The 16276-nt window shown below is 52.6% G+C and overlaps 7 protein-coding genes across 7 annotated transcripts; 5 read left to right on the top strand and 2 right to left on the bottom strand.

Moving 5' to 3' along the window:
* Positions 1-697: 697 nt before the first annotated feature.
* J4E84_003696 (uncharacterized protein) lies at positions 698-1492 on the top strand (the record flags this gene model as incomplete). Its single annotated transcript, XM_049386306.1, has 1 exon — positions 698-1492. One exon carries the CDS (start codon positions 698-700, stop codon positions 1490-1492), a length of 795 nt encoding a protein of 264 aa, XP_049246155.1.
* A 1274-nt stretch (positions 1493-2766) lies between these two features.
* Positions 2767-3396, top strand: J4E84_003695 (uncharacterized protein; the record flags this gene model as incomplete). Its single annotated transcript, XM_049386305.1, has 1 exon — positions 2767-3396. The coding sequence occupies one exon, from the start codon at positions 2767-2769 to the stop codon at positions 3394-3396; it is 630 nt and encodes a 209-aa protein (XP_049246154.1).
* A 178-nt stretch (positions 3397-3574) lies between these two features.
* J4E84_003694 (uncharacterized protein) lies at positions 3575-5117 on the bottom strand (the record flags this gene model as incomplete). The annotated part of the gene is made up of 4 exons (XM_049386304.1): positions 3575-3810; positions 3862-4807; positions 4864-5046; positions 5097-5117. 4 exons carry the CDS (start codon positions 5115-5117, stop codon positions 3575-3577), a joined length of 1386 nt encoding a protein of 461 aa, XP_049246153.1.
* Positions 5118-9737: 4620 nt separating this feature from the next.
* Positions 9738-10657, top strand: J4E84_003693 (uncharacterized protein; the record flags this gene model as incomplete). The annotated part of the gene is made up of 2 exons (XM_049386303.1): positions 9738-9996; positions 10053-10657. 2 exons carry the CDS (start codon positions 9738-9740, stop codon positions 10655-10657), a joined length of 864 nt encoding a protein of 287 aa, XP_049246152.1.
* A 417-nt stretch (positions 10658-11074) lies between these two features.
* J4E84_003692 (uncharacterized protein) lies at positions 11075-11554 on the top strand (the record flags this gene model as incomplete). The annotated part of the gene is made up of 1 exon (XM_049386302.1): positions 11075-11554. The coding sequence occupies one exon, from the start codon at positions 11075-11077 to the stop codon at positions 11552-11554; it is 480 nt and encodes a 159-aa protein (XP_049246151.1).
* A 1388-nt stretch (positions 11555-12942) lies between these two features.
* On the bottom strand, positions 12943-14695 carry J4E84_003691 (uncharacterized protein; the record flags this gene model as incomplete). Its single annotated transcript, XM_049386301.1, has 4 exons — positions 12943-13191; positions 13240-14246; positions 14301-14589; positions 14645-14695. 4 exons carry the CDS (start codon positions 14693-14695, stop codon positions 12943-12945), a joined length of 1596 nt encoding a protein of 531 aa, XP_049246150.1.
* Positions 14696-15234: 539 nt separating this feature from the next.
* On the top strand, positions 15235-16252 carry J4E84_003690 (uncharacterized protein; the record flags this gene model as incomplete). Its single annotated transcript, XM_049386300.1, has 2 exons — positions 15235-15942; positions 15992-16252. 2 exons carry the CDS (start codon positions 15235-15237, stop codon positions 16250-16252), a joined length of 969 nt encoding a protein of 322 aa, XP_049246149.1.
* Positions 16253-16276: the final 24 nt, after the last annotated feature.

Here is a 16276-nt window from a genome sequence, read left to right as displayed (position 1 = left end):
GGTATATATCCCGAGATGTGGTCTCGTGCGCCTGATGTGACGTGTTCGTAGAACTGAGAAGTGAAAGATTTGAGACACCACTGGGTACCCTCAGTGCTGTCGATAAGGAAGGTAGACAGCCGAGTTGTTGTTTTTTGGAAAGTGATCATATAAGGATAAGAGAGAGTAAAGCTATATATACGAAGAGAACGGTGGTGATGAGTTATATACCTGAGCAACAATTGGTTCAAGAAACGTAGTGAGAGAAATGACAGCCTTGACCGTATCGGAAGTTCTTGCATGATCGCCTGGGTAATACCGATACGTCCTCAGAAACAAATTTCATGTATTTGCTTGATGAGATGTCTTGTCTGGACAGGAGGGATGCGCATCGTATTTTTCAAGAAGAGTACGTGCACAAACGACGCAGGAATTGTTCATGATCTTGGAAGAGAATGTTGTAAACAAATGACGAGTTTCAGCGGTGGTGATTAGAACTACTAGATCTAAAATGAATGATAGTGGACGCAAAATTGATGGAATCTTGATGCTCAAAGATGATGTTTCGTGGAAGCAGCGCTGACAAGCTTCGCGACATCCTTTGGCATCCGCGCTAAAGTCGCGCTTCCGCATGCGCCTTCCCTGCACGTTACCAACCTCCCGTCCCTTCTCCAACTTGGACCACAAAACATCCAGTGCAACAAGCGCATGAAAAGAGATGGCCATGAAAAGGGAGCGCTCACCATCTCCGAAACCCACAACAGAAATATATCTCTCGTCAGCAATACAAGAGCAGACATCAACATTCAAAGCCGCGTTCTCTCCTAACCTATCCGCCAAAGCCTTACAAACACTCCCCGAATTCCGGACTGCCACCCACAAAATCGCAGCATGGAGGAAACCATCACGGCAAAAGTCTTTGATGCCAGAATCCCGCACTTTGTATGATCTTGGCCACGATGATGACGGCGAAAAGTGGGCCGGAGGACGACTCAGCAATGTACTACGAGACACGCAGACCGAGGGCGTTGTAGTAGTTGCGCGCTGGTACGGCGGGCAAAATATCGGTCCCATACGTTTCACGCATATTGAAAACAGCGCCAAAGAAGCGATTTGGAAGTGGAAAGTCGCCGATACGGAGATCAAGAAAGAGCAGGCTACCAAGAAGCAAAGAGTCGATGAAGAAGCTAAGCGGGAAGAGCTGGTGAAGAACCTACAGGAAAGGGATTACAACATCTTTGCGCTGAGGAAGTTGTTGAGTCAAAAGAAGGCACAGTTGCAGGATGAGGAGCCTGCGCCACCGACGCCGCAGAAGATGCAGGATTATGGGAAGATGACTATGGATGCGCTGACGAGGGTGGACAAAGCAAGGGATGCTACGATTGCGTTCATTTTGAAGCAAATCGACAAAATCGATGAGGAGCTTAAGCTTGTGGAAGCGTTGGAGGACGGCACGCAGGGGGCGGAAGAGGAGGGCAAGGCTGGAGAGGAAAAGCCTTCGACGCCAAAGTGATGCGATGGCCATTATGGTCATCGGATACCACAGAGCTCTCCATATGATTATCGGTTGGACGTCGGCTTATGTAACCCCCTATCAGTGCCAGTGTGGAAGAAGCATTCGGGTTTACCAGGAGAGTTCCATGCTGCTCTTCAGACATCGTCTCTGGAACCGACAACACCTTTCAACGCGGTATCTACTAGGATGGATCTCTAGTCCTCTTCCCAACGCCATCAAAACTATGTGTAGAACCTAACCGCAATGCGGGTTTCGTCTCTACTAGAGAGGGTATTCAGGAACTGGCTTCAGGACCTACGTTTGTGGGCTGGTTGATGCGGTTATACCCAAAGAGACTGGAGCAGGAGGAATACCAGTCAAATAGAGACTCCGCGTAAGTATTTACTACTCCAGAAGATGCATGTTTCCCTGTCTTATATAGTACATGTCTCTACATGCACATTACGCATACTGTACATTCAATATACACAAGCGCCCTTGTCTATTCCCATCTCCCAGCCAGAAACCTCCGAATCCAACACATGCTTGCCCGTTGAATAGGCAGACATCACTGCTGCTCTAATGACTGATGTTCCACCTCCCCTTCTTTAACCTCCGCATAATCATCTTCCGCCCCTTCTTCGTCCTAATCCTGCTCAAAAACCCATGTCTCCTCTTGCGCACCAGATGGCTCGGGTTGTACGTATCACGCGGACCGCACCGAATCTGCATGCTGCCCAGACCGGGATGTGAGGAGATTTTGGAGGCGAGGTCCAGCGTCTCGGAGCTTGAGGGGACCAGAGAGGTGGTGCCCGCGGGCGGGAGGGCGTTTGTGCGGGGCAGCATGGGGCGTCGGGGGGTGAGGAGCGATATTTGGCGGGTGGACGAGGGTGTGGATAGTCTGGAGGATGGGTTAGAGGGGTGGAGAAGGGGCTTGGAGGGAAGGTAGGTACGAGTGTGGTGGTGCTATGCGTGGTCGGAGGAGTGTGGATGCGCTGGTTGAAGGGCGCGCGACGACCCGTAGGCACCGGAAGGCGTTCATGATGTGTATGTCGACCGCAATTGCCTCCTCTTCGCTCGTAGTATCGTCTCCGTGGCGGCGTGGTCCCGATTTGTCGATGCGAGCGTGCAGTCTGGCATGCCCGTCGCGAAGTCCGCAGAGCTAACACATTCCTTGTCGTCCGTGCGCAAAAAGTTGGCCGTCGTCCCAAAATCCTAGCCAACAACTCCACCATTTCCACGATAGCAACTACCCACCCAACCCTCTATTTCGCGCCCAAATACTGCCAAAAATGATGCTCGAAGCGCCTCCTCCCCGCCGCCACATCTCCAGCGCGCCCATCTCTCTCGACGCTGCGTCGGCCATCCTCGAAAAGTACCTCTCGAACTCGGAAACGTACCCGCATCTCCATCCCGATGCGACTATCACACCAGAAGGCGTCGCATTCAATGCGCAAGGCGGCGCTATGGGCAACCCAATCATGCACCACTTGCGCCGTGTAGCAGCGGGTATGCGCGGCGAGTACCAAGAACCAGAACGAGCGCTAGACGAGGAAGACGACCAACGAAACGCAACCACGGATGTCACTGTCACTACTGGTCGCAAGGGCGGCCTCAAGAAGTCCAGCCAGTTTGCAGCGGTCGCCGAGGGAGAATGGCAGGACCTGGCTGAGTACCAGGCCGAGCAGGGAGATATTGAAATTGGAGAGATTGGCGACAGGACGAATGTTGTGCAGGAGGGTGGTGAAGAGCCTCAGGTACAGTCTACCAAGGGCAAAGACAAGAAGCGGACGAATGCGCAGGTGGAGGAGCAGGAGCCCGCGGATGGCGCCATAGACAAGGAAGCCAGGAAAAGGGCGAAGAAAGAACGAGACCAGCAGAGGAAGAAGGAAAAGGCTGCGAAGGGCAAGTCAAAAGAGTAAAGGTGTCAGATCTCACGATTTGCAAAAGATACATGGTGGGAACGACTTTGACGGACGCCTCGGCCATTGCATTTGGGCTGTATTCTACGAACTTTTCGTCGCACTTGCGACCCTGCGCGGTCAAGTTCCCATGACCTTTTATACCCGATATTGTACAAAATCCGATCGAGATGCACGCCTAGAGTTCCCGATCCGCTGCCTTGATAGGCTTCTCCTCGTCCGCCGCCTTGTCTTCCGAGACCTTCTTGTCGCCAGTCCAGTTCATAGCCTTGAGGCGCTCCGTCAGGATGGGGTGGGAGTGGTGGAAGCTGGAATAGAACCAGTCGGCATCCATGCTTGACAGGTTCTGGATCTGGAGCTTGATCAATGAGGCACCGAGTTCGCGCGCATATCCGAGCTTGACGGCGAAGGCATCTGGGTGTTGTTAGCATTGGCTGAGACATGGATTGGGACCAGGATACATACCGGCTTCGTACTCCATGCTGCGAGTCCAGATGTTGAGGAGGAGCTTGATGATGGAGTCCGTGGGCGACAGGATCTCGTTGAAGAGCATGAAGCCAACAATTGTCGGCTGCTCCCTGTGGAAACCAAAGTCGGCGTAGAGCGAGCGGTTGTCAATGAAGACGGAGAACAGGGCGAACATGTAGAACAGATGCGCCTGGCTAATGAAAAGAAGTCGCGAAGTGTGGTTCATCTTCCAGTGTCCCAGTTCGTGTGCCAGGACAGCCTCCACTTCCTTCTCCGTGCTCTTCTCCAGCAGTGTGTCGTAGATGACAATCTTCTTCTTGCCGATCCAGGGTAGTCCAGTGAAGTATGCGTTGCTGTGGGCGCTGCGCTTGCTGCCGTCGATGACCTGTAGTTCCGAGAGCGGGAAGTTGAGCTTAGACGCAAGCGCCTCGACAGACTCCTTGAGCTTGCCGGGCTTGAGCGGCTCCAGCTTGTTGAACATGGGCACAATGAGGATCGGGTAGATGGTCATGCCAGTGATCTGGATAACCAGCATGAACATCCACAGGTAGTAGAAGAAACCCTGGCCTGTCTTCTTGATGATGGCCAAGAAGGCGCTTCCAATGGGAATGCCGAAGGCAATAGCGAGAGCCTGGCCCTTGATCATGTCCGTGAGCCAGAGCTTGACCGTCATCTTGTTGAAGCCAAACTTCTCCTCGAGCACGAAGCTGTGGTAGTAGGAGAAGCCGAGGCCGGTGATCAGATCGATCCACCCCAACATGTACATGAACAAGAGCGACTGGGGAATTTCACCAGAGAAGCGGACGGGCGCATAGCGAGCGACGACGGTGCCGGCGGCGGCCCAGACGAGCGGGTATACGTTGAAGTAGAGGACGGCGAGGGATTTGACCTGGTTGAAGAGAGCGGAGAAGAAGCTGAACTTGGCTTTGGCGCGGCCATATTCCTGTCTTCAAGTCAGCGCTGGTAAGCAAGGCGGGGTTGCTGCAATTGTGCGCGTACCTGAGATTTATCGAACGTCTCCCGTTCAATTTCCTTATCGAGAGCCTTGGGGACGGTGGTGCGTTGGAGGACACGGTACTGGCGGAAGAGAAGCCAGTTCTCCAGGGCGAACTCTGCGAGCGAGAAGCCGACAACGAGGCGCTTCCATGGAAAGAGCGGCCGGTCGAGCCAGCGGCCCAGGCGCTGCATCATGTTAGTCATGGAAGCCTCAGATTATTTGCGTGCGCACTAACCTGAAGGATTGCCTGGATCATGGCGGTGGTGGTGAATGTTGGTTGCAGGCAGACGCGCGAGGACAGATCAATGTTCAATGTTCCGCGTCAGCACTCCAGGGCTAGCGCCAGGCAGGGTTCAGCCACAGTACGTCACAGGGCTAGGTATTGTTCTTCTCTTTCATCCCGTCTTTCTCTGCGCGCCCTCTCCCAGAACAAATCTATACCCCTTCTAGTCTTTCTTTTCATGATTCCGTGCCACGACGACACGCTATATCACTTGGCGACAGTCACGGATGGATCCCAGGATGATGCGCCTTCACGCGCGCGCGTTTGCTCGACACGTTACTCTACAAGATAATGCCACCTTAGCTCTGGCCTTGCTGTTTACGCCAGCAGGACCAAATAACATGTATGAATTACGCTCGATCAACGGGTCTGGACAGAGGAATGGATTCTACATCTATGACTTCAGCCATTCATCACTGTCAGTGAGACTGCAGAAGTAGACGTTCGAGGTGAGCCCCAACGCGCTTGCCTTCGCAGCTGCGCGGTGAGAGGAAGGCGCAAGGCGTGACTGAACGTAATTTTGTTACACTCTGAGCGAGCACCCAAACAAGCAACTGAACATCTAGACCTTCACTGCAACCAATTCCAGTCTCGTCCCCGCAGCGACACTAACCCCACGCGCGACTACCACGGTTCCGAACACAGCTCGGTATGAAGCGTCAGAGCAGCATCTTCCGCGCCAAGCGATTGTCGAAAGCCTTTACATCGACACTGACCAGCGTCTTTGAAAAGGCCGATTCGAGAAAAGGCACCACAACAACAGCGCATCATCTCTTCTCGCCGATAGCCGAACGACACTCGAAGGACAGCTCTAGGTCAGGAAGCGTACAGGAAGATTTCGACTCCGCGATCCCTGCGGAAGCGCCTACCGAGTATTATATAATACAGGAGAACAAGTATCCTGCTCTGCGGGCCTTGCGGAGCGATGCAGAGATCGGGGACGGAATATGGAGATGCTGTCACTGTCGTCATGAGAACGTCGTTACGCACTACAAAGGCGCATTTCCTTTCAAACATCTGGTATGCAGTCGCTGCAACGAGATACTGTGTTCTCAGTGTCACTCATCCGAGATTCTATCACCTCTACCGTACGGCATGATTCAAGCACCACGGCCACGCCTCGATCGCGAAGTTCGTTATTTCCACATCTGCACTACCTGCGGACTGAGTCATCGCGCCGAGATGGAAGGTACGACCCTAGACTTTTACGGTGTCAAGTGTGCGGCTTGCGGAAGCACTTCATACGGTGACTGGCCACGCTACCATATCGGTAACAACGAGCCGTATAGGAGGGATCCGGATGCGAGCTTTGTCAAACTCATCGATGCAAGAGCTGATGATGCGACGAGACTTACTTTTCGGTGGATCATTGCGAACGAGGATGGGCCATCATCGGGACTGAGCTGCAGAAATCCAGGATGATGTTCACGACTGGCTGAATATCGTTGGAGGAGGCGAGAATCCCATCACGTCAAGAGCTGCCTTCGTAAGCTTCGATCTGAACCATCGCCATACGGATAAGACAGCAATACGTTGAGAGACATGCAAGTGGTGTTTACTCTATCTACTGATACTGTCTCAAGTAAGTCGTCTTATTGTTCATATCTCATACCTCATTGTGCATTTATAGAGTGTACTGATCCATCACATTTCCCGGTACTTCGTTATATATGTCATATCCATCGTCTATATACTTACAGTGATGCGCAGCCGACCATAGTGATGATAGAGTGCAGCAGCAGCACAACTATTTCTTTGTTGCATTGTTTCTTCCATGGCCAGGCATGCAGCCTACCAACAACCCGAAAATTTACGCACTTTCACAACAGCCCAAGATACAATGAGAACAGCCCATTTCACAACGATTGCTACGCGGAGACTCTCGTTAGAGAGAGTCGCAAAGGCTGTCAAAGCCATCAACCCTTTCAGGCTCTCGAAGCGAGGCCCATGTAGACATCTCGACAAAGATGTCCACTTCCAATACGACCGTACCGCAGATGGTGTCTGGGCCCCTAGCTGTGGCCACGACATGAAACTATACCATTTTGCAGGACCACATCCCTTCCAGTATATCAAATGTCATTGCGAACGCATACTGTGTCCTGATGATCGTACCTCCGAGATCTTGACTCCGATACCTTCACTGGAGTTGGAGGTTTACGAGGAACGTTTCGAAGGCCAGAGGAGGTTAAAAGAGAGCAGATACTGCCAACTGTGTCGAGCATGCGGTCTCACACATCGCGGTAAGATCAGCAAAGGTCGCATTGAGTTTTCAACAATGCCATGCGTCTGCGGCCAGATCTCTAGCGAAGAGCCAATGTACTTCTATATTGGCGATAACGCTACGTATCAGAACGATGCCGATGCCGTCACGGTAGATGTCCGCCTCACGCAAAGACTGGATGCATCGCAACGGTGTAAGAGCAACAGGGTTTCTCTCGCCGATTGGGTTCCTTCCTCCCCTGGTGAGATTGAGAAGTTTCGTCTAGCACTCGATAAGAAGTTTCGTCTAGCACTCGATAAGGAAGGACCAACTCACGCCCCAGACGTTTCAAAGCCGGAGACCAAGCGTAATAAACGCCCCAAGCGACGAGCAGGTGAATCAGCAATTTATGTGTTGAAGTCAGATTCAGGTTGGGATGTCCGCGCCGATGTCTCGTGGTTTCCAGATTGAGCGGACGGAGCGCGTGATGCTCGACTCGTGCATCCGTATTCTCGTCCACAGTCATCCTGCTATCGAGCCGCGTCTACTAATATACCTGTCGCTCACATCTTCTCAATGTTCCATGTTTGCAAGAAATAAGACGGAATCCATAGCTCTACGCTGCGCGCCGGCCAGCAAATCTAATATTGATATATACACAGCTCCCTTATACATCGGCAACATTGACCTCAGAGTCAGCAGAGACCCAATGCATGACTACATCCCAAAAAGGTCACTAGACACTGTGAAACACATGGCAAACAACGTCTATTGAAGGCTCGACCGAATCTATATAACCTCATCCACCGCTCCCATCAGGGCCTCACAAGAGAATACAAAACCATCACGGGCTGGAAACAGACAGAAGAAAGATGACGAACCGCGAGCGATCCAAATCGTTGGGTGGAGGCGCATTCAAGATAGTGCGCAAACAACAAGGTTGGACAGGCAGTATCTACCATGACATTGTCCCGAAGTCGCCTGATAAACCTTATGAGCCTGTAGCTGGCTGGCGGAGACACAAGGAAGATGGCGTGTGGCTATGTTGTAAGGGCCACGCTGATAACGAAAACCTTGTAACACATCGTCAAGGCGCGTTCCCGTTCAACCGTCTGGAATGCACACAGTGCGATCACATCTTTTGCCCGGATTGTTCCAGCTCGGCGGTCCTTACACGAGTTCAATCATCACATCTGGATGCGTTTCAGGAGCCCTCTTCAGCGACCGCTGGATTGTTCCCCTACTGTCGACTATGCCGCGCGTGCGGGAGGACGCAGCGGGGTGTCGTGAAGAAGGGTCGTCTCGAATTTGCTATTTCTTGTCCGTGCGGTAAGGCTACCGTATACGACGACGAACGCATAGACTTCTTCATCGGCTCGAATGAGAAGTACCAAGAGGATAAGGAAGGTGTCACCGTACAATTGAGAATCGATCATCGCCTTGGCGCTCACCAGCGTGTGAAAAGGGAACGGCGCGTAGAATTTGATGACCAGACTTCGCGGGGCCCTGTCCAGCCGCCAAAAGGCGCCGTCTCTAAAGAGACACACAAAGCACCGGATCAAGCGATGGACGCAGGCCTGCGTCAATCCACCAGAAAGGATGTACCAAAAAGGTCTCGTGGGGGACCTCAACTGACGGTGAATACCAAAGAGTGGCACAAACATCAGCCATGGCCTGAAAACACAAGATTCAAAACACTGCCGGACGGCGGATTCATTATGCACTCAGATGTTGAGGACTCTGGTCTGTCGCCATCAAGTATTGCCTGTAATTCGGAGACGTCTCTACTGCGGTAAGATGACTGATATACTCTGCGCCCTGGTTCTCATATGTCCCCATCACTGTCAAGCATTCGCTGCAGTTCGGATCACTCAGTAGAGCGTTACAATGGCTTGTACATCTGGCGCCCTGGTTCGGCAGCCTAGTGTCTCTTTCGGCGGACTGCTTACTATTCGGGCTTGAGACAGTACTTATGTCAGACCTGTCTCTCATCCTCATAAAATCTAGTGCAAATGATCTGATCTTACTAAACCTCCGAGTGCTCGTTGTGAACTCGTAGTTCGTTTGTTGTGCTATCTGATAATGAAGTGTCAACATATTTCTCGTTGTTTGTAGTCAGAGATTTCCGTCGCCATGGTGAAGGCAGAGGCAACAACAAGAGCAAAGTCGCGCCGTAACCACTACCTCAGCTAACACTCCCAACCGCACAGAAACCAATTACCATGTCCAAGATACCGCGACAATTGTTACTGCCCGGAGGCAAGCGGGTGATCGATGAACGATATGCTGAACATCGACACCGCTTGATCGGTATGCTGAGAGACTACCTGGCCGTTTTGAGAGCGAGCCCGGTAACCTCACCCGGGTTTAGTATCCATCGAGCCTCCCGCATGCTCCAGCAGATCTTCTACGCCTACCGCGAAGTTACATGGAGCCGGTTCTGCGCCAAAATCTCCCTTCCAACATTCTATGACGGCCTCACCATCATCACAGACGACCCAAAGAAGCTCGGACGGAAAAACGGCTGGTTTGCAGACTTCCCTCAGCAGTACTTCGTTGGCAATCCTGAGGCCAAGAGCAAGGTGCTGGTGATTTCGCCGTGTCACGACATTGGCGTTCTGAAGAAGCTCATTGAGCAGCTGTTCGCAGGTAAGACCCATGGATCGTTTAGACCAGACGGCGAATGTTAACCAGTAGACAACCAGGCCTCGATGTAGATATCGACGAAGTCAAAGTCCGCCTCAAGACGCCCAAAGAAAAATCCATCACAGCTACGGACGAACCTTTCGATTTCGAAAACCCAAACCCTACTGTGTACATCCACTGGTGCATGCGCGTCACTCACCGACCCACAGGAAAACAGACGTCGCTCGATATCTCCGGCGTGCAGTACGGAATGATTCAGGGCGACATGCCATGGCAGCCACACACCGAGATCTTCGTCGACGAGGTCCAGGCCATCAAACCGCTGGGTACACTTGCGAAGTACGCAGATGAAGTGTCACAAACCAAGGGTACGGAGGGATTGCGGTTCGAAGTTGCGGCGAGTGCAATGAAGGCGTGGCACGAGACTGTCGATGCGGCGATGGAGCGCAAAGGGTTGACATGGGCGGATGTACTAGGCAAGGAAGAAGAAGCCTTCCAGCGACATACGAAGAAGATCTTGAGTGTGGGCACAAAGGCTATGCAGAAGTATGCTGCGGAGACGAAGCTGACGAAGAAGAGGCTTAAGGCGGAGAGGTATGAGCAGAGGCATGAAGATTGGTTGATGGGAGAGCTCAAGGAGTTGGAGAAGCTGTATTTGGAATAGAGTAGGGAGTGCGCTTCTGAGCTCTGTGGGTTGACGTGACCTCGGGAGAAGATAAGTTGGGGTTGCACGAGCCCGGGGATCACATCGCAGCATGCCACTAGATGGTGGCAATGCGACTGATAGCTCGACCAGAGTTCATGACTACTGCGGTTAGCAAACAAATACTACCCCCTTATAATGTCTGTGTTGAAAGCGTTCCACGTCGAGAGGAAGGGAAACTGTGTTCAGACGCACAATCACATGTTGTGCATGACTCGGGCGTGTGACGTACGGTTCCGGACCGGCTGCGCCACACTCCGGGTGGCAAACCACCCTCCCCTTAAGACATACCTCCCGTCTCCACACTCTCCACCTCCAGCACTCAAACTATACACCTACATATACATACACATACACATACACCCTCAGACCGCAATCATGGACGAAGACCTCATCGCATTCGGCATCGTAATGCTGCTCTTTCTCTCCTTTCCCTTCCTCACGGTCCTCAGCATCACCGGCTGCGTCGCCTACTCGCGCACCAAGACCTGGGACAAGGCGCGCAACCAGCGTGCAGTCAGCCTCGAGTCCTCCAACGGAGAAACCAACCGCTTAGTCTCTGAAGAGGCCGACGAAGAATCCGACTTCTACGACACCGACGACGAGGAGGAGCACACCAAGGCCAAGGCGGAAGAGGAGGCCGACAAGTACCTTACCTTCAACCAGAAGTTCCGCAAGGAGTTCAAGAAGGTCTGGTCGGGCAAGGGCAAGGGCGATATTCTGAAGCAGAAGGAGCGCGAGGAGCGCAGGAAGCTGGCCAAGGCGGTGGCAAGGGAGATGGACCGCAGGGAGAGGAGGAAGGCGAGGGCTGCTGCCAAGGCACAGTCTGAAGACTTGCCGGCATACACCAAGGCGTAGTAGGACTACGTCAGTCCGATCTTCTCACGGAGCAGCAACAAGTGCTGTGATGCGATGATGAAGACGGACACCTTTCTCTTTTGGCCCTTAAATTGATACCCCAAATTAAACATGTTACCTCAGCATTTCTTCCACGACAGATTGAGTATCTGGCCGAACCCAGCATCCACCGAGCTCCCCTGCACGTAACCGTTCTTGTTCGACGTACCCGAATCTACCGTCGCAGAGAGACTAATTTGAATCCTCGCATCCTTCTTCTGGCACACCGACGCCTCCGTATCTGATATCTCACCGTCCTTGTGCAACAGGAAGTCTTCCTCGAATGGCCCTGTTACAATCTTATGGATGTTGCCCTATCCTTCAAGTCAGTACCTCTAACAACACTTTCAGCCACTACAACCACACACCTTGCCCTTCATATCCACGCCATTCACATCGATCCACTTCCACCGGCTAACCAAACTAGCCTCAACACCCTTCTCAATATACACATAGCCTCGGAAATCGGCCGAGCTAACATCGAACGCCCACCCCGGCGAGTTCATGCCTATGTTCACTCTGCAGAAGGCGCGTGTCTTTGCAGTCCCTGCTTTTGGTCCGTCGGAAGCGGCGAAGTTGTCGAAGATGATGGTTAAAGCGGAGTTGTCGGAGGCGAGCATGACGCTGGCGTCGCCGGGCCTGCAGCCACTTCCATCGAGGTCGATGTCCAGGCTTGTCAGGGAGACGGCGCCTTTTGGTGGGAGGGCGGCTGCGGTGAGTGTGATGAAGAGAGCGAGTAAGAATGAGAGCATGAGTGACGGCATGGTGTGTTGAGACTACAAAGAGGAAGACATTAGGCTAGAAACTTGCACGTCTTATGCTCTTCTTCAACCATCCTTTTCCTGCCTAGTAGACTAAATACCGCCTTTTCTTGCCGTGATCGTGGCACTTCGACATCAATTCTTCGGTTGCGGCTGAAGGAGCCGTCAGGTCAGATCCCAATATGTAGTACCATGCTGCAATCGGCATTACACTTGCCTACATATAGGAGCTATATCTAACGAGCTGCTGGGATCGCTGTCAAAACGGGTTAGGTCAGGGCTCAGCCTGGGTTTCAACGACCCGACAGACTGTTCGAAAGTAAGGCAGGATTTAGCCTATGTGACACGCGCTTCCCACGATATAAGTCAACGCGCATCGTATATTGCTTACGTTGCACGAACCGAAACGACAATTGCTGATCTCATAGACTGCTTTGAAAATCGATAGACTGGGCTGTATAGTTGTGTTGGGGACGGAGCGCGAGAGGAATTTGTGCTTCACTCATTACGTACAGAAAATGACTTGAACGTCTGCCGTAGACGTACAACGCTTTGAATACATGGATATCACTAGAATACTTCTTACAATTAAACAGCCTCAGTCCGCTGCACAGGCGCCTTCTCGTGGTGCTCACTCTCGTAATCGGCGTTCTTCCCATCTGCCTGCACAATGAACTCTTCGCGCTTCTCAAAACCAAACAACTGATCCATCTGATCCATGCGCAGTCCTTTGGTGTCGTGGATGAAGAAGAAGGCGTAGATACTAGCGCAAATAAGCGCGGTGGCGAAGAAGACGTATACGCCCCATTCCATCGAGGTGTACATTTGCGGCAAGGCCTAAAACTAGATTAGTATATCTATTACGTGCGACTGATAGGTGCTTACCTTGGTGACTACCAGAGTCCATATCCATACGGATGCTGCTGCCCATGGTCCCGATATAGAGCGCATAGATGCGGGGAAGATTTCGCTAGAGATGATCCACGGAAGGCCGTTCGCACCGAATGACCAGGCAGCACCAAAGATCATGATCATAGCGGTTGCAGCTTTGCCACCAGCGACTGTAGACTCGGACATGGGCTCGCCCACTGTCGGCTTTCCTAGTGCGATGTAGACGGCGAGGTAGTACTGGCAGAAAGCACAGATCAAGGAAGAGATGATCCAAGGCCACTTGCGTCCAAACATGTCGATGAACCAGGTGAAGAAGATGATGGAACCTCCAGCTTTGATGATTCCGTAGATACCGGTCCAGAGAGTTACGTCGGACAATCCGATGGATGTAAAGATGGTTGGAGAGTAGTAGTTGATTGCCGCGGCACCACTCCAAGCTTGCCACATGAACATGAGGAATACCAAGAGGAATCTATTCCGCATTCCTGGCATGGCTCCTTCGCGTGCTGCAGCCTTGATCGTTGTGAGGAAGCTAGCATGCGCCTCGCCATGTAGAAGTGCGGCACGCTCTTTCGCAATCTCATTTCGCACGTATTGAACATCCTGGGCAATGTATGGGTGGTCCTCGGGTAGGTTACGGAAGTAGCTCCACGACTTCAAGGCCTCAGCCTCGCGACCGCGTTTCAGCAACCAGGTAGGAGACTCTTTCAAAACCGGTATCATGAGAGCTAGCAGTCCGGCAGGGATGAGCTGAACAGCCATAGGCACTCTCCAAGCGATGGACTTTGATCGGTCCATATTGTGTACAATGCCGTAGTTGATCCAGAATCCGATAACGGCACCCGTTTGGTAGAAAGATTCGAAGAACCCAGTGAGGCGTCCACGAATAGCAGGAGGCGAGATCTCGGCGATGTAGATGGGCGACACAGCGGCTATTCCTCCTACACCCATGCCAGTGAAGAACCGCCCGGCGAGGACGAGACTTAATTGGTTCTTGGGGACTGAGAGACACGGTTAGTACTGGCACAGATATCATATCGATAAAGATTGCTTACCAGTGCACATGATCGCGCCAACGATGAAGATGGCATCGGAGATGATGACTGTCGCACGGCGACCAAGGAGCTCAAGGAATGGGTACATAAGCAGCGCTCCTACGAGTCCTCCAGCCGAATATATGGAGGTGATGTTGCTGGTGATCTCGTTCTTGTTCGATGCATTGATGCCAAAGTCTCGTTGGAAGGACTCCTGGGCAATGGTAGTGCCGATAAAGGCAGAGTCGTAACCATAAGCCAAAACGCCCATCGAGATCACGAGCGCGGCCATGTAGACCCTCCAATTGTACTATAGACTACATTAGCACCTTATCATCTCACCATCGCTCAGCACAAGAACTTACAACTTCCGGAGGCGTTGGCCTGTCTTCGGGGGCGCGAGCAAAACCACCCATGATGACTATTCACCAGAACAAACAATGTTCAGGTTACCGGACGGATGTTGAAGCTGCAGAGTTCTGCAGTAGTCTTGATGCCGATCCCAAACCTGGGGCTCCCACGTTCTTTTGAACCAAACGCGCTTCCCCACAAAACACCCAGGCCATTCCGGGACGGAGAACCAGGTTGCCACATCCGACCACGACCTTCCCCAGTGGAGTCTCCAGAGATGGCGCACTCTCGTCGCGTGGGTTCGGTGGCGTGGTGTGGGAGCTCGTGGGCCTAGTGCATCCGACACGCGAAGCTGGCGATGCGAGCGTCGGCAGCCCAACGTCACCGTTGCGGTCGTAGCCGACGGCGAATCGCGCGCCTTGAGAGCCGATGGAACATCCACACGTCTCCACGCCGAAGCGCGTCTTCTCGCATACTCCATCGTACTACCGGAACGCGTCGCGCAGTCGTGGATGCCAAAATGCGGCGGTTTCGCTCTGCTGCAGAGATGTCCTCCATATTCAGTTCCCCTCTGTATCTGCTCATCTCTTGACATCCTCACAAAATGCCTTCCGCAAACGGCACCAACGGCACAACAACATACTCCTTCCCACCAGGAATCCATGTCCCCTCATTGACTTGGTTCAAGAATGACACCAAGCAAGAGATCGACTGGGATGTCCAAGAAAAGCATTTCGAGTTCTTGATTTCCAACGGTCTGCACGGCATCGTCATCGCAGGAACAAATGGCGAAGCAGCAACATTATCCTCAGCCGAGAAGACACAACTCGTCCAAACCGCTCGCAAGACGGCACAGCGCCTCGGTCGCGGAGACCTACCCATCACAATTGGAGGCGTAGCAGGCTGCACACGCGATGCGATACAGCAAACCGCCGAAGCAAAAGAAGCAGGCGCATCATACTACCTCGCACTGGTGCCCTCCTACTTCCACTTCTCCATGAACCAGGATGCCATCGTAGCCTACTTCCAGGAACTAGCCGACGCATCCCCCGTCCCCATCGTCCTGTACAACTTCCCCAACGTCGTAGCCGGCCTCGACATCAACTCCGAGATGCTGGATATCCTCGGCAAGCACAAGAACATTGTAGCCGTCAAGCTCACGTGCGGAGGCATCGCAAAAGTTGCGAGGATTAGTGCTGCGTTCGACAAGTCGGAGTTTGTGGCGCTGGCCGGTCAGAGCGACTGGCTTGTACCCGCGCTGAGTGTGGGTGGAATCGGCACCATTACTGGTGTCGCGAACTTGTACCCCAAGGTATGTACTATCGCCAACGTTTTGCGTGTTTTGGAAGCTAACAAATCAGTCCTGCATACACCTGTTCAACCTCTACCAATCAGGCAAGCACGACGAAGCATCAGCCCTCCAGATCAAGCTCTCGGTCACAGAATGGGGGTTCGGAAAGGGTGGCATCAACGGCACCAAGTACGTCGTTGCGCATAAGAGGGGATACCCAGAGAGCAGTGCGGACTGCCGTAGACCTTACCCACGATACACGGATGAGGAGAAGAGGAAATGGGTTGTGAACCAGGTGTCAGGTCTTGATGAGCTGGAAGCATCGCTATAGAATGCTGCTTCGCAATGAAGAATT

Source organism: Alternaria hordeiaustralica (assembly GCF_023758085.1).
Source record: "Alternaria hordeiaustralica strain BMP 2776 chromosome Unknown scaffold_5, whole genome shotgun sequence".
NCBI lineage: Eukaryota > Fungi > Ascomycota > Dothideomycetes > Pleosporales > Pleosporaceae > Alternaria > Alternaria hordeiaustralica.
The sequence above is the reverse complement of the archived record's forward strand: the minus strand, read 5'-3'. Positions and strand labels throughout refer to the sequence as shown.